We start from the raw sequence: 24,456 nt of genomic DNA, 5'->3' as shown, positions 1-24,456 counted from the left end.
GCCACACTGTGCGACGGGGGGGGGCGGATGACCGCCCCCCTGAGATCTCGAGAACAAAGCAAGATAGCGACAAACGGTAAACGGCATCGGATACGCACGGCCAAGATCTACAATTTTTACACAGGTCATTTTCAGGTCAGGTCAAAGATGACGTCACAGGGGTCGAAAAAGTCAAAATGGCGGCGCTAGATATGGAGAGAGTTTTTCTCGAATAACTTTCGAATTAGTCAAGATAGGAACAAACTAAGGGCATCATCGTGATCCTCTCGTCAATCCGCATCAAATGATATATATGTTGACCTCGAAAGGTCAAGGTCAAAGGTTGACCTCAGGTCACGTGACCTCGAGGTCATCATGTATATCATTTGATGCGTCTTGACGAGCTGAACACAATGAGACCATCCACGCGTCTGTATCTTGTTCCTGTACGGAGTTATTGGCCAAAAACCTTTGGTGACCTTTGATGACGTCACATGACCTCACAGCTGCCCAACAGCAAAACAGACCTCAAGGTAGTGAAGGTTGATCGTATATGAAGTCATGTATGGTATATGGGGCTATTCCGACCCGTTTTAGTGGTAAAAACAGGGAGTTGATTTTCCCCCATTGACTTATAATGGGGAGGTCGCGAAATTGACCTGACCTTAGGTCACCGATATCAAAATTCTGAGATATACAAATTGTAGCTACTAATGACCTAATAATATCCTGCGACTTTCAAAGGCCTCCGACATCTACTGTAGCTCTGGCACGGTGACAAAGTTGCAAAAAAGTGACTTGAGGTTGGGTCATTCAAAGTGACCTGGTGACCTGACCTTAACCCTCGCCCTGGCAGGGGGGGGGGTCGATGCGACCCCCCCCTAAGGTTTTTCGAAGATAGCGTAAAAACGGCGGCGCGCAGCGCCGCCAAATTTGGCACAGCCTATGGGGCAACCTTTTTACATATGACCTGAAAATTTCAGGTCCGGGTGACCTTGGGTCAGGTCATCAGGTCAGAAAAACCGGTACAAGGTCATGGTCAAATTTCAATTTTCTTCTTGCACCTGTCCAACTCACAGTTTTCGCCTGATTTCCTTCAAACTTTCAGGATGTGCTAAGTTCACCGAGTTGTGTAACATATAGTCCGGCTTTTTTGAGGTCACTGACCTGAGGTCAGTTAGAGGTCATTACGTCGTAATGTTAAGCCTATGGGAAAATACTAAATTCGGAAAATACTGGAGATATCCGCTTCGTTCTATCACTTTTGTGCTTTGAAACCACGGTACTTAACAGCAGGTCACTTGGTGCTTCTTTGTTTGGTGTACTTATCCATGGGTCAGGTCAAATGAGGTCAACTGAGGTCAAATGACGTTTTTGCCAATAACTTGGCACATAATGACGCTAGAGCTTAAAAAATGGTATCATTGTGTTCCTGGTGATCAGCCGAATCGAATGATATGCGATATGATGCAATTTGGTTAACTTGAACTTAATTTATTAATTTAAGTTTACTTAAAATTTAAGAAAAACTTTAAGTACACTCAAGCAAGCTAAAAAGTATATCATTCGACGCGCCTTGACGTGCTGAGTTTACTGGTGCTTTTCTTTTTGCTCTATCTTAATTAGATCAAAAGTTATAAGCGAAAAACTTTTGACCTGTTTTTAGCGAAATTTTTACATTTATACCCCCCAAAACCCCCCTAAATATTGACCTAGAGCAACCAAATTTGCACAGGGGCGAGAACTCCAGGGGGCCCACCTACCTACCAAATTTGGTGTTTCTAGGTGCCATAGGAGCCAATCGCGAGGGGGGGGGGGGTCGCATCGACCCCCCCCCCTGCCAGGCCGTGTTATGAAAAATGCCCTGCCAGGGCGAGGGTTAAAAGGTAGGAGGTTCAAACTTGCACACCATGTGTAAAATTGATGAGGTTATAGTCATACCAAATTTAGCGGCGCTACGCGCCGCGGTTTTCCCGCTATTCGCGAAAAACCTCAGGGGGGCGGATATCGGCCCCCCCCCCGTCGGTGCGCGGGATAAGATTGGGCCAATGGAGTCGCGCCCCGCGAGCTCGGTTTTCCGCTCGGCCGCTACGGGCCGAGGAAGTCGGTCTTCGCCTGAGGGCAGGACGGAGGTCAGCGAGGGAGCGCGGGGTCAGTCAGGTATCGCCCAGTGCCAAGCAGATGCCGCTCCCTCCCCTCTCTTCCCCTCTTCTCCCTTCCCCACCTCGGTATAGATGGGGAGGGACCGAACTGCCAATGACATGCGAGCGGTCAATGCCGCTCGCGCGGCAGCGACCCTGGCGGCCGGGTGCCGCAACTGGGTTTCAGCCAAGTTACCGATTTGCCTCCTGCGGGAGACCCAAACCAGGGGACATACTTTTTAGATATACTGTACAACTGTATGTTATATATGTTGCATACGCCTGGCACTAGACGATCGGTCGATCGAATAGTTTGCCCTTAAAAGTAGCACCTTGCCTAAAATATCACGGTCTTAGGATTTTGAAAAATGGCAGACATGGATTATTCCAGATTATTCACAGGATCGTCTTTAATTGCTGTAACGTTTGTTTGATTAAGGCCAGTGGCCGAAAGCTACCGTTTTTTAAATACATTATTCGGCTGTTTACATCTTTAACCCGGCCGGGCCCGGGGGGTAATCCCAACCACCGCAGCCCGGGGGGGGGGGGCGTTTTTCGCCCCCCCCGCCCCTGTGTAACTTCGTAAATAAGGGAGCTACGGAAACAAAAGCGATACCAAACGAAAGGTCCTTACGAGACGATTCTAAAGCACCTAAAATCTTTGACCTCAGGTCAATTTTCAAGGTCAGAGGTCAAGGTCAAAGGCAAAAACCGGCACATGTGTAGTGATCTCAAAGTAAGCCTTCAGGCTGCATCAAACCGGCAAAATTGGGTGTCAAACGAAAGAAGAGAATCTGAGGATTCCGAAAATGCGCTTAAAATTAAAGGTCAAGGTCAAGGTCACGGTCAAAATTGACCTCAAACTTGGCACTTTTTCGCACATCTTGCGTGCTAGCTTCCAAGATGTTTTGAAATGTTTTGAGGCTTATCAGTTCCCTATTTGTGGTTCATCTTACGATACAAGGCTGCTCAAAGGTCAAGGTCACGGAAGAGTATCCCTGCTAGAGGCTATTTCACTGATTCAAGTTAGTAATAATAAATAAGACAATTTTGCCGTCCAGAAGCTCTAAGTGAAGGCTTAGAGGAAAATAGATGCCAGATTCGTGATCAGCGGGTACAAATCCATCATAAATGACCTCTCATGTGTCAAGGTCAACCAGAGGTCATTCGAGGTCACATGAGGTCAACATAAAACTTGACCTTTTCCGAACAAAATATATATTGTTCGACGTGGCTTGACAAGGCGAATGCGATGGTACCATTGCCGTAGCTCTAGGACCTTTTTTGTCGAAGTTATTTGCGAAAAACTAAAACCACATTTCGGGGTCGTTGACCTGACCTCTGACCTCAGGTCACCAAAACTATTTTTCTATTTTTCTCTAGGTCAAACGCTACACAACCGTGCTCGTAATTTGTCTTTATCTCTAAAACTCTATTTTTAGCAGCTATTTGAAGTTTGCGTCTGTGACGCCGAAATTTGCCGTGCAGGGGTCTAGAAGAATGGACCTTGTGACGTCATCAATGGGGCTAGGTCCAAATTTTTTACTTCAGAAGATGTCAAATTGATGGGAGAAAAGGTACTGAAAGTTTCGCTTTCCTATCCCTAAGCGTTCGGGAGCTATCGCAAATATTCGCCAGGGGGGGGGGGGCGAAAAACGCCCCCCCCCCCGGGCCCGCGAGGGTTAATGTCGAGGAAAAGGTCAATTTCTTTTACTTATCTAATTGTATTCAATATGTTCCTCGCTCGAGCACTTAACAATGTCTAGTTTTTTGGACAGTATGCATAATTGATACTGCCCAATAGGTTATAAAGTTTGCATGCAACCCGGGCAGTTTGCACGCTGCCCAAGTTGACACATTCGGCCGTAACATACGAGTATTGCTCTTTACGCAGCTGCACCACTTCAAAAAGATACCTGCAGAAGGACGACGCATTGTGGGCGACAGCAAGAGTGGACTGGTCGACTACATAGCTGACAAGTTCCCTCTTCTGCTGATGCATGTGTGGGAGGCAGCAGTAATCCGTCGCGATGAGCCAGACATACGGGATTTCTACACTGGTGAGTTGTTGGTTTCAGCAGATCAGGCTCATTTTTGGTTTACACACTGGTTAATAGGTGCTTTAGATATCCTGATGGTGCTAAACTTGTGTTTCGATTTTCAGGTCAGGGTCAGGTCATCAGACGTCACGTAAATTTTATATCATGCATCGGTCAGGTGACACATGTTTTATGGTTCATTTAGGACATAGATTTTGAAATCGGTATCGCCTGTGTCATTTGAGGCCATTTTTAGCTCAATATAGCTGAGGTCAGGTCACATTCATGTCAAAAAAGGTCAAATGTTAACCTTCCAGGCGGTGGGGGGGCATTTATTTGCCCCCCTTTAGTTTGTTTCGATATATCTCCAGAACCGCTGCGCCGATCGTCACCAAACTTTCAGTACCCTTCCGTGAATAACTATTGCACATTGTGACTATATTTTTTTCAAAGGCTATGATAGGTTGGCCGCTAATGACGTCAGAGTGACGTCATTTTTGCCATTTTCGACCAAAAAAAGGTTTCGCGGGAAGAGCTGTCAGGCCTACAGCTTTAGAGATACAGAAAAATGTTTCAAACATAAAAGATGTAGATTTAAGGGAGCTACAAACCTGCTATCTCAGATTTGTTGAAATTCTTTGATTTTAACCCTCAAAAAAAGTTTTTTTAATATAATAAACGAAAAATCCAATATTTTTTTTTTGAATTTCGAAAAAGCCGGAGTATATGTGATACTCCCTACCGCCTTCTATGTACATACCAAATTTGAGATCGATACCTCTTTTTTGGACAAGTTATAGCGAAGAAAACTGTTCCAAATTGATGACGTCAAATATTCAAACTCAATTTTTACCACTTCTAGACCTCGTATCGCAAAACAAAGACCACCATTAGACTCCCCGTGACGAGCTGCATGGAATCAATACCTATTTTATGCAAAACTAACAACTTTAAAATTTGACCTTTTTGACCTGACCTTGACCTGACCTCAACCAGAAAGTGACCTAAACCGTACCTGATGGTCTTATAACCAACAGCATTGAGTAGGAAATGAAAAATTGACCATAAAACATGCATCGCACAACCTTAGTAAAGTTTGGTTCATGTGGTGACTTTTGGTGACTCTTGGTGACCTGACCTGTGACCTGACCTGGTATTTTCAGTGATCTCTAATAGCAACATATGCACTAGGCAACTGACGCCCTATCGCTGATTTTCGACAAAATGCGTTTTACTCGGTGTTATAGCGCTTTCCCTAGAAGCCCCGTGAACGGTGAAACATTTTATCTTTGACCTGCCCTGTGATGTCATCGGTGACCCCGAGGTCAATGAAATTTGGTTTCCATCGACAAATTTGACAAGGCTATCGAACTCCGTTTGAATTTTCCGGATCCGTTCAGGAGTTTCGGAGATACGAGGGGGGTGGGCAAAAAAAAAATCCTCCCCCCACCGCGCGGAAGGTGGCCGGAAGGTAGAGTTCTGCACGGCTGCAATTTTCCACAGCCTATCCGCCCCGCAGCCGTGGCTCCACAGCCACAGCCGCCCACAGCCGTGGCAAACTGTGGGCAGCCAGCCGTCAGCCGGCCGTGGATACTTTTATTGAAATGCAACCAAATACTATATATTATGTTGTTTTTAGTTAAAACATAAAGATAAAAGCACATTGCAATGGGCTATAGATTCTCGAGCTCATGAAACATGCCTACAAGCATGGTTGTGGGACAGAACAGACCCTGGAACTTTTCATTATCAATGTTTTGGAAAATGAAACTGAAGTTGATGAACTGTTAGTGATTGTCCTGATAGTTAAAACTCTTGTTTTTTTTTTCTTGTTCTTACTTTGCATATTTTCTGGGGTGTGCTATGCCAGGCTTGATGAAGCAACCTTCTGAGCAAGTCTAAAACTCATTCTAATTTGATATGCAAGGCATCAAAACACTAGTGATCATCAAAAAAGAAAAACACCATTCATGTATTTTGATTTTTCCAATTTGATTTTTCATTTTTCTTCAAGCTGCGCTCAAATCACCAAGGACGTGTGAGCCACAATTGCCTCATTCAATCTAAAAGTTTATTGGAGTTTTTAATGACGTCAATAAAAAAGAAGTAGCAAATATTTTTTCGTATCTCCACAAACGGCCATTAAAACTGATGATTATTTTATATTAAGGTTTTGCGGTATTTAATCGCTCTCAAACAAAAATGTATAATCAAATTTTAACATTTTTAGAAAAAGACGTCATTCTATTAGTAAAGTTAACAACTCGCGTAAGTAATGTCGTGTTCAGGGTTTACCACATCATGTGAATGAACCGTAAGTACGGTTTACGCTCCCTTATAATCTAATTCCATTGGCTTCGTTGATCAGCATTTTCTGTTATCGTTCACTCACACACTAGTTAGAACATAAGAGCGCCAGTTTTGTATTATCAATCAATCAATCAATCAATTTATTATGCGTCTTTTCGAGACAAGATAAAGCATACAGTAAAACATACGACACAATATAACAAAAGATAAACAAAAGATAAATAAGAGCGCCAGTTTTGTATTATGTAATTGGACTTGCCGAAAATCCAGAAATACAGCTAAGGGTTAATTTGGATATAATGATAAATATTGTTATTCACCTGGGAAGGAATCATGTTTAGGACGAATATTCGAAACACCAGGTACTTTTTATTTATGGTAGCTTTCGAAAGCACTGCGGCTTTCTTCCTCAGCCTAGACAGTTAGACACACATAGAATCATATCAAAATTAACAATTCATCCTAGTCGTTCGTTTCGTGATATTAAACATCGTTTGGATACGTATAAGTGGCGCACATTCAAATTTCCAAAATTATGTGGTCACATGCTTAAATTAAGTCTTCGCTTCTTGGAATTTAAGCATGTGACCACATAATTTTGGAAATTTTAATGTGCGCCACTTATACGTATCCAAACGATGTTTAATATCACGAAACGAACGACTAGGATGAATTGTTAATTTTGATTTGATTCTATGTGTGTCTAACTGTCTAGGCTGAGGAAGAAAGCCGCTGTGCTTTCGAAAGCTACCATAATTTGGATAATATTTTATGAAGCCTTTACCTGCTTTTACCTAGGTGTTATTCCTTTTTTATTACCATAAATGTGGGTGACTTTGCCTTGCGGGGTGACTTTGCCATGCTTCTCGAAAAAGCCTTTAGGGAGATCTCCAGTGACATTTTACGAAGAATGTAATACTTTTTTATGCACGCATGAAAGATAATTGATGGGCCTTCCAATATAACCAACAATGAGAGACAAGTTACCACTAAATCCCTAACTTGGCTCCATTTTTTGGAGTCATTGAAATGGTCAAATTTGGAGAGGTCAGAACTTTTTATTATCTAACCATGTTTCAGACGAACTGCGATGCTGAAACTTGGTATGGTTGATCATGACAATGCTGTTTAGTTAGCATATCCAACAAAACTAACATTTGTCACTTCATTTAGCTAAAATTTTTGGTTGAGATTTATTCAAGTGAATCGCAGGCCACATGGGGTGACTTTGCCACCATACTTAATACTTATCCGATGCAATTCAAAATCATTTTTTAAGGTAGCATCATTTTGATCTCCAAATTGGTTTGTTGAAAGTGAAAGTTTATATATTGAAAATTAACACAGGAAAGCACAGTGGTAGTATAGAAAAGCAAAAATTACCAAAATGAAAAATGAATGAAGCTGGGCCCAATATTTCAGCACAGCCAAGATCATCTACATTTTCTGAGTTGGCCAGTTTGACTGGCTGAAGAAATCTGTACCATTTCATACATCAAAACGCTGATAATAAGGGTGCCGGAAAGTTGCCGCAAGAACGTCCTCTTTCTGTTCCTATGAATGCCGCTGGAAGAAAGCGGCATGGTCCTAGAGTACCGATACAATCATATTTCTGCTTATTTATCTATTCTGAACCATTTTTCAGTTTCCATTTACTATAAAATGTTAATTATTTTCAACAAGTATAATGAATTACAAAAGGAATGTATCTCTCCTTTTTGTACATCATTTAAGAGCAAAGAACCTCGAATTGCTTTATATTTTTACCATTAACCCGTGCCCTGCTGGGGGGGGTGTTTGAACACCCCCCCCCTTGTGGTTTTTCGCGAATATCTAAAAAACGTCCGCGCCACCGTTTTTGGTACACCTTATCATACATCAATTCTACATATGTTGTTAAAATTTCAGACCAAGGTCATTCAAGGTCAGGTCCCCAGGCCACTTGAAGTGACCTCACCTCATAAAAACTTTCAATGTCTGTCATAGCTACAGCGAGTGACCGATCGCTTTGAAACTTTCAGCGATTGCTAAGAGCAATAGCATGTACAAAATGTATATCTCAGAATTTTGATATCGATGACCTAAGGTCAGGTCAGTTTTGCGACCTCCCCATTATAAGTCAATGGGAGAAAATTGAAATGCACCTCTTTTGGATGAAAGACATTATAAACACTCCCAAACACCGAATTACAAGTGGTTTAGACACACTGAACATGAAAATAGTGTCCGTGACCCTTGTTCATGCCCTGAGGTCATCTTAGGTCACGAATGGTATCTAACAGTTTTTTTTTTCGCAAATAACTTTTGATAGAGGCATGCTAGAGCGATGAAAACGCCTTAGATGTGTTCAGCTCGACGATACGGATCGACTGATATGCAACATGACCCTTTTCGGTCAGGTCATGACCTTGACCTGAGGTCAAATTTTCAAGTTGACCTTTCAAGGTCAAGTTATAGTTCATTCGATGCGTCTTGACGAGAGGAACACGATGCCGGTAAAAGTAAGCTCGTACAAGGCTTGGGTCAAAAGTTATTGCAGAAAAACTGTTTTCGAAAAAAAAAATCGGATATTTTTGCCGTTTTTGCCCCCTGCAGGCAAAACCGTTGACGTTAGGTCAAATCTGAGAGAATTAGTCAGAAAGGGCGTTGATAGGGCTATCGAATGCGCTTTTCCGCGGCGCTGTAGCTCTATTGGTTCCCGAGTTATGCGTTGGCTTCTTGGAAATTTTCGACATTTGACCTGGAAATCGGCGAAGTTTTGCCTTCAATGACCTCTGGTGACCTGACCTTTGACCTGACCAAAAAATTGACCGAAGTGATTTCGTCATTATTTTTGACGCACTTTCGAACACCGCCTTCTGCGTATCGCTACGTGGCCCAGGAGCCGAGTTACAAGGGGGGTGTTCAAACACCCCCCCCCAGCCAGCAGGGCGTGGAAATCCAGGACCCCCAGCCGGGCGCGGGTTAAACAATTAACCCTCGCCCGCACATGCCATTTTCCCATCCTAGAACGCACATGGGGGGGGGGTGGTTGCCACCCCCCCCGCGCCATTTCGTTCCTGTTGGAGATAGAGCTTAGCAGTAAAGACCAAAAAGATTCTTTGGGAAGAGACGAATCCAATGATACCCAGTTTTACCTTCTCAGGTCAGTCATTGACCTTCCAGGTCAGGTCAAACTAAAAAATGTTGCTGTTTTGGGTCACCGTTGGATATCAAGTGCGCTGCTTATCAAATACCGATGACGATGCTGTTTTCTGGTGCCAAGCCAGCTAGAACCTCTTTGTCACACTATCCGACCAGAATTTTGCTGCTGAGGTCATTTCAGGTCAAGTTAGGTCAAGGTCAATTATATGTGTTTGTATGTCTGTGTGTGTCTGTGTGTATACTGATGTGTGCACCGACTGTTTTTGGGTCCATATCACATGAAATCATGATCTGAGAAGCTTTTACCAAAAATGCAGTCAAAAAACTTCACAAAAAGTAAATTCAGCTTGCCTAAAACGCAATTATCTTAGATGACCTAGGTTGACCTTGACCCTGACCTTGACCCCTGTACATCGTCGAACAACATGTTCCATGATAGGTGGGAGGTAAGACTGGCAAAAAAGGCCGAAATCAGGGTGTCAAAAGCTCACAAGGCCCATGGCAAACGCAAGATGTTGAGAATTGGCCATTTGGGTCATGACATGACCTGAAAAACAAGGTCATATCTCCGAAATCAAAAATCACAGAAACTTGAAATTTTCAGTGGACATCAAGAAAGGATAGACGAGCAGCTATACGAAAAATCAGCCTTCTAGCTCTAAAAATGTTGAGTGCAGAGCAGAAAGACTGCCTGGGGGGGGGGGGTGGCAACCACCCCCCCCCATGTGCGGGCGAGGGTTAAAGGAAACAGTTCACTTTCCTGAAATTAGTATTTTGCTATGGATTTATGATTTGTTATGCTCAAAATGATCAGAAAATAAAATAAAACCTGTTTGTAAAAACAATTATTTTCAATATTTTAATATAGGACGAACTATATTATATGTAAAATAATGTTTGACGCGGAAGCTTATTACGCGTGTACCAATCATATTGCGTAGTTCAAACCTACGCATGCTGCATTGGCTGTAAGCAGCATGCTGATTGGCTGACGATAACGTGGCTGCATTCCTGTGCAAGGCACACATTCCTCTGCAAGGCACTCTTTTCGGAACGAGAAATGGAATATCTTCGTCTAGGGTGATCTTTGAGCCGTAAAAGCTCCTGATTTGTGCTAGTCTCAGCTCAAGCTACGAAACTGCTATTCCAGTTCAAAACCCCATGTTAAAAGTGAACTATTTCCTTTAAGGATCGTTGCCTTTCCCCATACAACTGGAAAAAATGTTTGAGAAATATTTGTTAGCGTTAAAAAAAAACATTATTTGGTATAGTAACAAAGTCACCCCTTTTTCAGTTTAACTTTGCCACAACTCATTTTCTTTAAAAATTTATATTTTCAGGCAAGATAAAAATACGATAAGAGCAAAACCCAAAGAGCTAATCTTCATCCGTGTTTTGAACATAGAGTCATCCCAATACGTTAACAAGTTTAAATAATACTAGCGTCTAAAGTTGAAAACATGGCAAGGTCACCCCCGTTTACGGTACCTGAAAGAATTATTGAACGCTTGTCTTCAATAGCTGTAAGGTGCTCTCCTCATGACCATGTAAGATTGATTTGAAAGAGATATGACACTGCAACATGGTGCATTTTCGGAAGTTATCAAGCTCGTGATGATGAAGGAACATATGATATAACCCTCGCCGGCCGAGGGGGGGGGGGCGGGTGCCGCCCCCCCATAGGGTTTTTTCGCGATAGCTCCGAACACGCTGGCGATAGAGAGCTGAAACTTGGCATACCTGACCTTTGATCCAAGCCGGATCTTTTGACACCAACCGAATTTTTGGGTCAGGTCAGGTCACTGACCTATGACGTCATAAGTGAACCTCTGCACGGTCTTCAGATGTCGCAACTTCGCAACGCCCTCACTGCCAGAGGAGATGTCACAGGGAAATGAAACTTGCAGGATCTAGTATCCATCATGAGTCCCACAACTTGTATATCTCGGATTTTTCCTAAAGGTCATATGAGGTCAGGTCATTTTCGTGACCTCACCATTATAAGTCAATGGGGAAAAATTCAAACTGCTATTCTGGCGCCGGGAACGATCTCCAACTATCTCAAGCACACAGAATCGTGATTTGATGCATTCCTTGCAAGGTTAGATGCGTCACTTTTGCAATGTTGACCTTGCGTGACGTCATTTATGACGTCATCAAGGTCAAATTAGTTTTTCGTCAATAACTCTTGATCAAATTGAGCTAGCGAGTCGGGAAAGGCACCAATGGACTCAGAAAGGCCTGCCAAATCGAATGATATGCGACATGACCTCTTTCGACCAACTTCGTGACCTGGGGGTGCTGACCTGACCTTGACCTGAGGTCAACACCCCAAGTTGACCTGACCCGGACAAAAAGTATATCATTCGACGCGCCTGAGCGAGGCGAACACGATGCTGCCAAAATCGGCGCTCTGCGGCCGTTTTTTGCGAAGTTATTCACCAAAAACTGAACCGTACCCTGGGGCACTTGACCTGACCTCAGAGGTCACCGGTTGACCTAGGACCTTAAAATCGGGTACCAATCTCTGCGTCTCGTAACGGCGCACACGCTCGTTTTTTCCGCGACGCGCTAGCTCCACCAGGGGCGAAACGGCGAGGGGGGGTCGTACCCGCCCCCCCCCCCCCTCGGCCGGCGCGTATGTAGAAAACCAATAGGTCCGGCGAGGGATAATTAGTCATCTGTACCAGGGTGCAAGCTCCCCTACTTATGATGCTCGATCAAATCACGTCTCATGCAACATGACCTGATGTTCCTTTACGGTGTGTTTCACGGCCACATTGACTGTCCTCAGCTGCTACATCAGTTTCAGCTGTCGACACCTGTCAGACGCAACAGGTCGCCAGCTCTTTGGCATGTGCCGTTTGCTCGAGTGGCAACGATCAAAAACAATACCTCCTGCCGTATCCCATCGAGGTTCAATGAGCTTTGAAGAGACAACACATCTCTAGACTTCTTTTGTTCTCCGATATCAGTGTACAAGGCCTCTGTAAGGCTCCATGCTGCACGAGCTGGCTTTTATTGAGCTTTTGTCCGCCCGAAGGGTTGCGTGTATTTATATAGATTTGTCTTATTTCTATCCATGACTTCACCTGTAACCGGGTTTTATCTCTACCTGTTGGTGATGAGCAAATAAACAAACAAACAAACAAACAATAAAACCATTACAAGTTTTCAAAAGTTTCACCACTTTCAATGTCGCTGGGCATCCTTTGCATGACTTTTACAGGCTAGACTACTTATCAGAATGTAAGATTTAGCATTCAAAATTTTATATTTGAGTACTTAAGATTGAGCTTGAAATCTCACAGCCGCGGCCACAGCCGTAGCCGTGTTCTTGGAGGTATTTGCAGCCGCCCCGCCCCATAGCCGTGGGGCTGCAGCCAGCCGCGGCTGCAGCTGGCCGTTGCAGCCCTCTACCGGGAGGCCCACCGCCTGCCGGGTTAAAGTTGACATTTTTCAACAGAAAATGTGTCTATCAGATGCAGTTTGAGCTCAAGAACACGATGGTGCTGTTAACCCGCGCCTCAGTGGCGGTCTCAGCCAACTTCGCCCTAGTGGGGGGAGGGGGGCATATGTTACCACCATGGATAACTATATATGGATTGGAAACTCCCCGCGTGCGCCATTACCAGCCGCGACATTGGTGCGCGCCTGCCATCTAGCGGCGAGAATATCGACATACAGGAATGTGCTCGGCCGGCGGCTGGCTCGCCCGCAGGAATACGCTGATCGGCGGTGACCCGGTAACTATTTCGATGGAAATATGTAACATATACTCACCGCACGTCCAATACCACTTACCAACCGGGCTTTAGTAGCTTGTCTCCCCGCGGTGACAGTGCACCGGGGTTGGGCAGGCGTCCCCAGGCTCCGCTTTTCACACACTCGGACGGTCACCAGTAGGCCGTCGCAGCTCGCCGTCACAAGTTGTGACGGCGAGCTGTTGTGACTCACAACCCGTGAGTCCCATAGTTCACAATCCCATAGTTCTGCTCCCATAGTTCTGTTAGTTCAAACATCGTTCCACTCATTGCATGTCATTCTGTATTTACGTGTAATCCACAAACACATGTGACGCATGGCATCATGATATTCATTTCGAAATCACAGGTGATTCAAAACACTCAAACAGACATCGATTGTGATCGCGTGGACACGGTATAGTAATCCAATCCTCACTCATCTGAATTCCAAACACTCGTATCGACATCGATTGGCCGGATCGCGCGCATGCCGCCTAATCTAAGACAAGAAGAACATTAGGTTAGGCAGATCAACGATAAAGAACGCCAATTTCTCATCTATCTGATACTCACTCCTCAAAGAGCCCAGTTGGCCGATGTTGACATGAAGATAGTCTGTTGAGTTCTTCATGATATCTTCTCTTCTCATGTTTACCACCCATTGCCTTGGCGGGGAGGGGGGGGGGGGGGGTGCAGCATCAATATGGTAGAATTGCCTTAATGACACATTTTAACTATTTCCCAGTGACCTAGTTCTACCTTGACCTCCATGCATGGAATGATCCTAACGCATTGTTGAAGACCAATGAGATGGTGCCTGTGCACATGTTAAAACAACAAACAAGTCTGTCGTGCAAAGCAAAAAAAAAAACTTAAGCGCAATCTGCTGGGCACAGAAAAAATGAACCGAAACAAAATGTGAATGCATGCACTTGCATCCCCTTTTGCTTTCCTGTGTGTGGAAGCCCGCACTTATGCTCTTTTCCCTTTGCACGGCAGAAGTAGGGAAGCAGTCATTCAATGACTGTAGTCCCATTAAAACAAGGTTAATCAGCAGTCAGGGTGGCAATATGACCTTAGCAAGGAAAAACTAATGGATGGGGGATGCATTGATTGACCTCCTCCAGGGCGGGTCAGCTGAGCTGGCCTGGGGTTGTCGTTGACAAAAATGCTTACAGACAAGTGTCCAAGGTCCTGCCATATTGGCTAAGCATAATAGCTAATGATTGACAAATAATAAACCTCTTGAAGTGGTCCATGCTGGAAAAAAAGGCGTATATCTCCTGACTAACTCAATGTACTGGCCCAAACCTCCAACGACGCCAGTGATGCATAGGCTTTTTACTCATACGCTAGATCGAACTTCCATTAAAAAACACTTCTTATATGTACAGTAACCTTTCAGGATCACTTGGGATTCGGTGAAAAGACAGATCAGGGTTTTTCTTCTTCGAGTTTTTGCAATTAATCGCGCCGCACCAAGAACTGCCGTCCGCCGCCATTGTGGCACTGGCGAGATTCCTGTACGTCGATCTGCGCATGCGCAGTACCCGATGTCGCGAAAATCGGCGGAGTTTCCAATCCATATAAGTAATCCATGTTACCACCAACCTCTAACTCAAAAACTAAGAGGGCTAGAAAGACGTGGTGAAAAGCAATCGATAGCTCTCAATACGTACGTTTGAAAGTATTTCGGTCATTTTTCATCTTAGAGCAATATTGGGGTCTTTGGAGGTCATCAAAGGTCAAAATTTGCCAAATGTCATAATATTTTTCCGAAAACATGCATTTATTTCAGGAACTATGATAGCTAGAAAACGCATTGAAAAGCAATCGATAGCTCTTAAACTCGTCTTTCAATAGGGTCATCATCAAAATTGACCTCAGGTCAACGGTTTAGCCTCCAGAGGGCAAAAACTCCAAAAATAGCTGTTTTTACGAAAAGTGTTTTTCGACAATAACTTTTGACTAAAAAAAGCTACGACATTTCTATTGCCAGAATCGTGTTCCTCTCGCCGAGACGCATTGAATGAACTATCATTTGACCTTGAAAGGTCAACTTGAAAATTTGACCTCAGGTCAAGGTCATAACCTGACCGGAGAAGGTCATGTTGCATATCAGTCGATGCGTCTCGGCAAGACAAACACAATGAGACCATCCCCAGCGTTCTATCTCTTTCCAATCGAGAGTTATTGGCAAAAATCTGTTTGTAGCCTCAAATGACCTCGGATGACCTTTCTAGAGGCTATCAGCAAAAATGACACCTTGATCATCACGAGTGGACTAAATCATTGTGATTCTGAAATATTTGGACTGTTCCTATGCGTACACACGGATCTAGAGGCATTTTCATTTTTCTCCATTGACTTATAATGGAAAGGTCACTCCAGTGACCTGACCTTAGGTCACGGATATAAAAAATCCGAGATATACAAATTGTAGGCGCTCATAACATCATGCAATTCACCAAGTTTAAAACCTTTCTGACAAACACTGCAGGCTGGACAAGATTGTAAACTTTTTTAGGCTTGGTCAGTTAACCCTATTAGTGGCAGGCTCCTGGCTACCCCCTATTAGTGGCAGGGGGGGGCTGTTTACGACCCCCCCTTGATATCTCGAGATCTAACGGGCCGATTTTCAAAATTCAAACGGCATTCGATTTCGCTCAACGTGATCTACATTTCTAAAAAATAAAAATTAAAAAATGTCAATAGGGGGGATAGAGGGGGGTAAAAACGGGCAAATTGCAGATACATTTTAGACTGTTTATCACGGCCAGGTTTCTGAACCAATCTTAACGCAACTTTTGCCGATCGATAGAGAATGAACCAGGAATTCACATGGATCCTAAAAATATGCATTTTCAAAAATCATAGGCGGATACAGATCATTGAGATTGGGGGTACACAAAAAGTATAGTAAATAAGGTTTTTGTTGGTACTGTTTCTAAAAAGGGTGGTAATGGTCTTGTTATGTTATAATTTTCTTATGAGAGAACGACTAAAATTGTATTGGTAATGCATAGGCGGTGTCAGGGCACCTATGTTGGGAGGTAAAACATAACCCCCCTTTTTGAACGCCTGGATCCGCCTATTATAGCAAAAACGTGTCAAAAGAGGATGCACAATAACTGTATATGTTATCACATGATATCTTTTATTCACTATTCGTAAAACTGGTGCAGCATCGTCATCTTCGCCCAAATGACTCGCTTCACGAATAGGACCCCCCAATTCCCAGTGCTCTGGAGCCGCCCCTGGTAAAGTTATGAACTTAAAATTTTCAGGGAATGTGCCCAATTTAGTTTTAGGAAAAGTCAGAAAATTTCAGCATCGTAGCTTCAGCGGTTTCGGAGATATTCCCGAAAAACCTGAGGGGTGGATAAAAACAACCCCCCCCCTGCCACTAATAGGGTTAACTTGACCTGGTGACCTGACCTGACATGACCTGGGGTCAAAAATTTCACACATTGTTCAAAATTGATGTGCGAAAAACAAATCTAAGTGGCGCGGCGCTACGCGCCGCGGTTTTTTATTCACACGCGAAAAACGCGACAGGGTGGTAACATATGCCCCCCCCCCACTGGGGCGAAGGTTTACTGCTGTACAGTGTCAAATACGTACTGAAATATTGATTTGAAGAAAATTATAATAGTTAAATTTTTGCTATACCTAATGCGTTTAACCCGCGCACCGACGGGGGGGCGGATATCCGCCCCCCCCCTGAGGTTTTTCGCGGATAGCGGGAAAACCGCGGCGCGTAGCGCCGCGAAATTTGGGATGACTATTCCCTCATCAATTTTACACATGGTGTGCAAGTTTGAACCTCCTAACTTTTAAGGTCAGGTCACCAAGTCACTTTGAATGACCCAACCTCAAGTCACTTTTTTGCAACTTTGTCACCGTGCCAGAGCTACAGTAGATGTCGGAGGCCTTTGAAAGTCGCAGGATGTTATTAGGTCATTAGTAGCTACAATTTGTATATCTCGGAATTTTGATGTCGGTGACCTAAGGTCAGGTCAATTTCGCGACCTCCCCATTATAAGTCAATGGGGGAAAAATCAACTCCCTGTTTTTACCACTAAAACGGGTTGGAATGGCCCCATATACCATACATGACTTCACATACGATCAACCTTCACTACCTTGAGGTCTGTTTTGCTGTTGGGCAGCTGTAAGGTCATGTGACGTCATCAAAGGTCACCAAAGGTTTTTTGCTAATAACTCCTTACAGGAACAAGATACAGCCGCGCGGATGGTCTCATTGTGTTCAGCTCGTCAAGACGCATCGAATGATATACATGATGACCTCGAGGTCACGTGACCTGAGGTCAACCTTTGACCTTGACCTTTCGAGGTCAACATATATATCATTCGATGCGGATTGACGAGAGGATCACGATGATGCCCTTAGTTTGTTCCTATCTTGACTACTTCGAAAGTTATTCGAGAAAAACCCTCTCCATATCTAGCGCCGCCATTTTGACTTTTTCGACCCCTGTGACGTCATCTTTGACCTGACCTGAAAATGACCTGTGTAAAAATTGTAGACCTTGTCCGTGCGTATCCGATGCCGTTTACCGCTTGTCGCTATCTTGCTTCGTTCTCGAGATCTCAGGGGGGGGGCGGTCATCCGCCCCCCCCCGTCGGTACTAAGTTGGCGCAGACCCCCGTCGGTGCGCGGGTTAACTTGGCTATTTTTCAAAGATATCTGGCTTCAACTTGTTCGTATATATCATGGGTATGTGTTCTATCACATGCATTCTGTTTTTTTTTTTCGACAAGTAAAAAAAAAATGGAAAGAAAGATAAAATATAAATTTTGAAATGTAATACATTTGAAAATCTGAGATAGCATTTTGATAGGATGATAGCACAGTGTATTCTGAGTCCTCTCATGCAGACATTGGAGCTAGCTAAAAAAAAAACAGCTTTTGAGAGCAATTGCCTTAGTTAAATGTTTTGCGTCGAAATCGGTTTCCACTGGATCCCCTAAAGGCCGCCCCACACTGGACCTCGCATGCGGGTTGCGAGTTTTTCATTTTCGGGTTTCTTGAAAATTAATTCCTACATGCCGGGGTATGTCTTAAGCACAGCACGAGCCGGGCAGTAAAACTATGACCAAGAAATTGTAGGTGTTCAAAATGCCATGTTATTTGATAGGCCGGGCAGGAAACACAAGTTTACTGTCCGGGTTTACTGCCCAGGGCAATGACCTCTAAATTATAGTTTATCGCAAGGCCCTAAAACATAAGGTTGGACGAAGTTTTCTACCAAAAATGTACTAGAATAGCGTACGAGTCAAAGCTATTTCAGTTGTTTCTTTACAAATATGTCGCAAACAAGCTTTTTCTGTAATAAATCATTATTTCGAAGTTAAGCAACCAGTTGCTATAAATTCGATAAGCAAACACTTATTTTATATATAAAAGCCTAGCTTATATAGTCCAACTCTAGTTCAATAATCAAGTAGCTACTAAATTTTCCAGATGTGACACATATTGCGCACTTCAGACAAGTGCGTTGCTAAGGCGTTGCTAAGGACTCTTTCGGATGTTTTGCTGCGTGGTTTTTGTTTTGTTATGAAGTGAGGGAAGTGAGATGGGTAGGCTTTTTGATATTTTTTTCTGGTTTTTTAGGACTGTCGCAATTATTTAACTTGACATACTTTTCTTGCTTTTTTATCCGAGGCTTTTTCAATAATTGGTAGATTCTGTCGTGGAAATAAAAGGGCCAGCAGGCCACATGGGTAAATGCAAGTCGACTGATAGTGAAATAAAAGGTAGAAGTGTCTGTTCCATAAGAAATTTAATGTGATGTGATGGAACATGAAGCAACAGGATCAGATGCAAGAACCACAAATTAAGAACCCAGAACCAGCAAGCGCCATGCCATCGAGCAGCCATGGGAACGTTTGATTAGCTTTCAGAAAACCTTGGAACTAGACGTCAGACGGTGATCAATCAAGAGATCTTACAAGACCAGTAGTTACTTGAAAACGAGAGTCGCCAGGAAAATCAGTAGATTCTTCAATGGCAACACATTTCAACATCTATGTAGGTTAGCAATGATTTGCACCAGCGAGGTGCTATCATTGTGTTTTGTGTCTGTATCCCTAACTGCTCAAAAAATATTTGTCAATAAATAAACAAACAAATAATGCGTCTTTCTCTACTGAAAGTAAGTCCTCCAAGTGGGAAGGGATGAATAATAGAAGGTACCTAATTAATTGCCATCTATTCATTCAATTCATAAATCATAGGCAATTCAGGGCATCGATCGTCAGCGCACTTACTGCATGGCACTGCGGATCGTCCATGGGTTTCTCGATGACTCCGACTCTGACTCAGACTTTCAAAAATCAACTCTGACTTTGATTTCAAATGTCGGCTCTGACCGACTCCGACTCCACAGCCCTAGCAGGTCTGCGGAGGCAATGGATTTTTGGTGACTCCGACTCCGACTCTGGCTTTCAAAATCGACTCTGACTCTGACTCTGGTCAGAACTGTCGACTCGGACCGACTACAACTCCGATTACGGAATAACGGAACCCTGAAAGGTTTGCGGAGGGGATCGAATTTCGGTGACTGACTCAGACTCCAGCTTTTAAAATCGACTCTGACTCCGACTCGATGACTCAGGTCAGAACTGTCAACTCCGACCGACTTCATGACTCCGACTCCGGAGCCCTACTGGCAGCTATCACGCCAGGGAGCTGCAAATCATATGTTCCGTGGCGGTTTATGGCATTAAAGTCGATAATGCGGCTGAATCGCACTATGAAACACCCTTATTGGCAGCAAGATCCACGAAAGTTAGCGCATCACCACTGGAAAACGTGACAAGATATCGATTAATTGGCCCTGGATTTGGATAAATAACATATTGATGATCATATTGGCACGCATTTACATTATCAGCTATCTCAAGGTTGCCCTCCAGGCGGCTCTAAACTATGGCAATTTCCCTATCTTCAACATGTAAATGCCCTCGGGCGTCCTCGTGGTGACGTAGGCATGGGAGTGCCAGTTTGGTAGGAACTAGACTTCGACGCCCCCTGGTTTATCGCATTGATCGCATTAGTCCAGAGGTTTAATTGACAGGGAATGTATAAATGACATCATTAGGTATTGCATGATATTTGCCTCGTAAAATTAGAAAACTAACATTTTTTGGTAAACAATAACTGCTCTGCTTATCAATGGTTTTGAAATATTTTGTACAAAAGTTTGTAGTCCTTTCCTCGAAACGAACATGTAAAATATGGAAAATATAATGTATTTCACGAAGTTTAGCCATAGGGTATCAACAAAGTACGATTACATAAATAAAGCAAAGATTCTTGCAAGAACACTGGAAAATTCACGTTTAATCACTAGGAATATTATACCTTATTCTTGTTCTCATGTCGTGGCAATTCATTTATGTATTATGTTCCTCGGATATCCACTTGTAGTGCCATTCTGAGTTGATGTTTTCAGACGCGATTCTTTTTGAAGTAAGGAGTTTTGATGTATAAATTTCCTTTAAAGCTTTATCCACAGCAGTAGCGCAGTCTTTGTTCGGAAATTATGGACAAAACAATCGTATAGAAGTATCACCAAAACCTGTCGAAACCACTTAGCAGGTATGCGGTGTAGTAAAGTGACCGTATGCGCTGCTGGGGTGCGCCATGCTGGTGCACCCGAACCGGCCGGGCGACCGCCCAGGTGCACCGGGCCGGTGCCATATCGCCTCAGGCCGCCCCTGGCCTTGCCCGTGTCGTGTCTGCGGCCGCCAATACAATCAGTCTAGAACGGGAACGCCGAGTTTCAACATTGGCGACGAGGGACGTGCGAGCCACGCGCGGTCATGGCGTGTGTGGGCAAGGCACCCGAGTTTGACTCGAATTTGGAGTCTTTCGGAGCCTATTGAAGACGGCTAGAGCAATATTTTATAGCCAACGGTATCACCGGTGCAGCTCAGGAAGACAAGGGGCGTGCCGTATTTCTGAGCGTGGTGGGAGCCAGATTTTTCGGTCTTCTTGAAGACTTGATTGCACCAGCAAATGTGAGTGAGTGCACTTACGAAGATCTAGTGAAAACGCTGGTAACTCATTATGAGCCGCAAACATCAGTGATTGTGGCCCGTTATCGTTTTCACACGTGTCAGCGGTCCGATCAGGAGAGTGTGAGCACATTTTTGGCCCGGCTACGCAAGCTGGCCAAGCCATGCCAGTTTGCAGCGAACGTTTTGGAGGAAATGCTGCGCGACCGACTCGTGTGTGGTATTAACCACGAACGGTTGCAGTCACGTCTTCTCAGCGAGAGTAAGTTGACGCTCAACAAAGCACTGGAACTTGCTCAGGCACATGAGTCGGCAGCTGCCAGCGCTGCGGAGCTCAGCGGTCAGGCCTCGGGTGGCGTCTCTTCTGAGCCGGCGGTGCACCGGCTGCAGGGGCGCGCTGGTGGTCCCGGCGGCGGTGCCCGGCCGCCGCGGCCGCCGCCTGCTGCATCAGCATCGGGGTTTCCAGCGCGGGAGGAGTGCAGCCGCTGCCTGAAGCGCCACTCTGCAGCGTCATGCCCGTTTCGCGGGAAGTTCTGCTTTGCCTGCGGAAGGCGGGGCCACATCAGAGCTGCTTGCGGGAGATGGAGCCAGCAGCATCTGCGCCAGTTGTCAGCCGATGGGGAGACGTCAGCTGCGGCGGCACCGACGGAGGAGGACTCGAGTGACGTGCTACCGCGGCCGCGCCGGGAGGTGCCGGCCCCCGAGAGTAGTGAGATGTGCGATGAGGCATATGCCTTGTTCAGTGTGCGGCCAGGTGTGTGCGAGCGGCGGCCGCCGCTGATGGTGAGAGTGGGCCTAGACGGCCGCGCGGTGGATATGGAGCTGGACACGGGAGCCGCGCTCTCCGTGTGCTCCGACGCGGTGTTTCGACACCTGTGGCCCGACGGAGGACCAGCCCTGGAGCCGTGCGGTGTGTCGCTTAAGACTTACAGCGGTGAGTTGCTGTCCGTGCGGGGGCAGGCGATGGTGAGCGTGGAGTACGGCGGGAATACGACACGCCTGCCACTGATCGTGGTGAAGGGGAGCGGGCCATGCCTGTTTGGCCGTAACTGGCTCAGTCACATCCGGCTTGACTGGCCCTCAGTGTGTCGCGTGGCGCCGCCGTGTTCGGTGCAGCCCATACTGGAGGAGTTCCCGGAGGTGTTCCGGGACGAGCTGGGGTGCTACCGGGGCGGTGAGGTCACCATCGATGTCGACCCGGACGTGCAGCCGCGCTTCTTTAAGCCGCGCACTGTCCCGCTGGCTTACCGGGAAGCTGTCGACAAGGAGCTGGAGAAGCAGGTTCAACTTGGACTGTGGGAGCCGGTACGTCACAGTAAGTGGGCTGCTCCGCCGGTGGTGGTCCCCAAAGCGGAAGGGGGGATCCGAATTTGTGGGGACTATCGGCTCACAGTAAATCGCGCAGCGAAAGTAGAACAATATCCCCTACCGCGGGTCGAGGAGTTGTTTTCAAAGCTGTGTGGCTGCACTGTGTTTTCAAAGTTGGACCTAAAGAGCGCGTACAACCAGCTTGTGTTAGACGAGAGATCTCGAGAGTATCTGACAGTAAATACCCCCAGGGGGTTACTGAGGCCACGGCGTCTGAGTTTTGGCTACGCGTCGGCCGTGTCACTATTTCAACGCACGATAGAGACTCTGCTGGGTGGTATCCCGGGAGTGGGAGTGTTCTTGGACGATTTGGTTGTGGCTGGCTCCGACGAGGAGAGTCATAACTCCGCCCTCCGGACCGTGTTGGGACGCTTGGCAGAGGCCGGTCTGCGTGTAAATGGGGAAAAGTGTAAATGCGGCATGTAGGAAAAATCTTACTGACCTTGCAAATCTTACTGACCTTGCAACTCGGCTTGCAAACTTTGACTCCGGCCCTCGTGCTCCGCACTCGGGCCTCCGTCAATTTTCAAACCTCGTTTCCAAATACTTTCGTCGGCCCAGTCAGTAATATATAAGAATTCATGTGATGGTGAGCGACCCACACTGCCATCAAACAAGCGAGTCTGCGTGTTTTTAGCATGCGAGCATCCTTGCATCGCATTCCAAAAGTTGATTTTGAGTCAACTTTCGACTTTCCTCGCTGCGAGGTCTGCGAGTTCTGCGAGCCTTGCGGGTTTTTCGTTGGAGTCGAATTTTGGTTCGTTGCGCTGGTATTGCGACTATATACAATTTTCTGAAGGTGTACCAGCTTCACATCATTCATGAAGTTACCATAAGGGAACGGTCTAATCACTCTGAATTTGTATTATGCCCGCAGACTCAAAACCCGCAACTCGTAACCCGCATGCGAGGTCCAGTGTGGGGCGGCCTTAAAGTAAAGAGAATCTCAAGATTGTGGATACGGCACTGGATGTCTATTGTCTACTATACTATTTGTAGAATGAAACTCTGTGTTTCTGTCTGTGTGTTTGCACCGTGCAGAGGGGTGCTTTGACGCCGTGCGCAGGTCAAACGGTGCGTTCGATGGGGCTGAAATTTGCACACAGTGTTGATGACGTCACGCGCACGTGCAGTGGCGTGTTTCGAGTCTCGAGGGGTGGATGGTTTGCACGTGGCACGCGCTGGAAAAAGGCGCATTTTCTCCAAATTTTGCTCGGCTCTCAAGCTTGCTTCAAGGCATCGGCAGCCGGGTTCAATCGCCTTTGACAATAAAATGCATGACGATCGGCGGCGGATGCTTCTCATTTGCGGATTTCAGCTATTATTTCGATAAACAGATGCGAATGAAGGTGTTGATTTTCGGTAAATGAAGACAGTTTTAATGCGCTTACACAAATGCACCGCGTTTGCCGTAATGTGCCACATTTGTCCAAAGCGCCATTTTTGTCGCAAATCGCACAATGTCGATAACTTTTTCAAATATGGTATGATCAGACCAATGCACCGCGTTTGCCGCAATGCGCCACATCTGTCACAAGGCGCCAGTTTTGCCATTAAAAAATCGAAACCTTCGGATCTGTATCGCTTCCGTCGAAATGACGTAAAGCGGGCGGCGCAGGTCACTTCCCGGACCAATAAAACGGGAACGCAGCGTCCGATCGACATTGGGCAACCGCTGACGTA

General features: G+C 45.4%; 1 protein-coding gene across 1 annotated transcript in view; it reads left to right on the top strand.

Annotated features, from left to right (window-relative positions):
- Positions 1-24,456, top strand: part of LOC122379601 — a 58,243-nt gene that overhangs the window by 15,116 nt on the left and 18,671 nt on the right. The window contains exon 2 of the mRNA XM_043361935.1: positions 4,015-4,180. Coding sequence (XP_043217870.1) covers positions 4,015-4,180 — 166 coding nt within the window. The remainder of the gene's footprint in view (positions 1-4,014; positions 4,181-24,456) is intronic.

The sequence above is a fragment of the Amphibalanus amphitrite genome, unplaced genomic scaffold (assembly GCF_019059575.1).
Source record: "Amphibalanus amphitrite isolate SeventyFive unplaced genomic scaffold, NRLGWU_Aamphi_draft 000008F_arrow, whole genome shotgun sequence".
In the NCBI taxonomy this organism is placed as follows: domain Eukaryota; kingdom Metazoa; phylum Arthropoda; class Thecostraca; order Balanomorpha; family Balanidae; genus Amphibalanus; species Amphibalanus amphitrite.
This window is presented reverse-complemented; position numbering and strand designations above follow the sequence as displayed.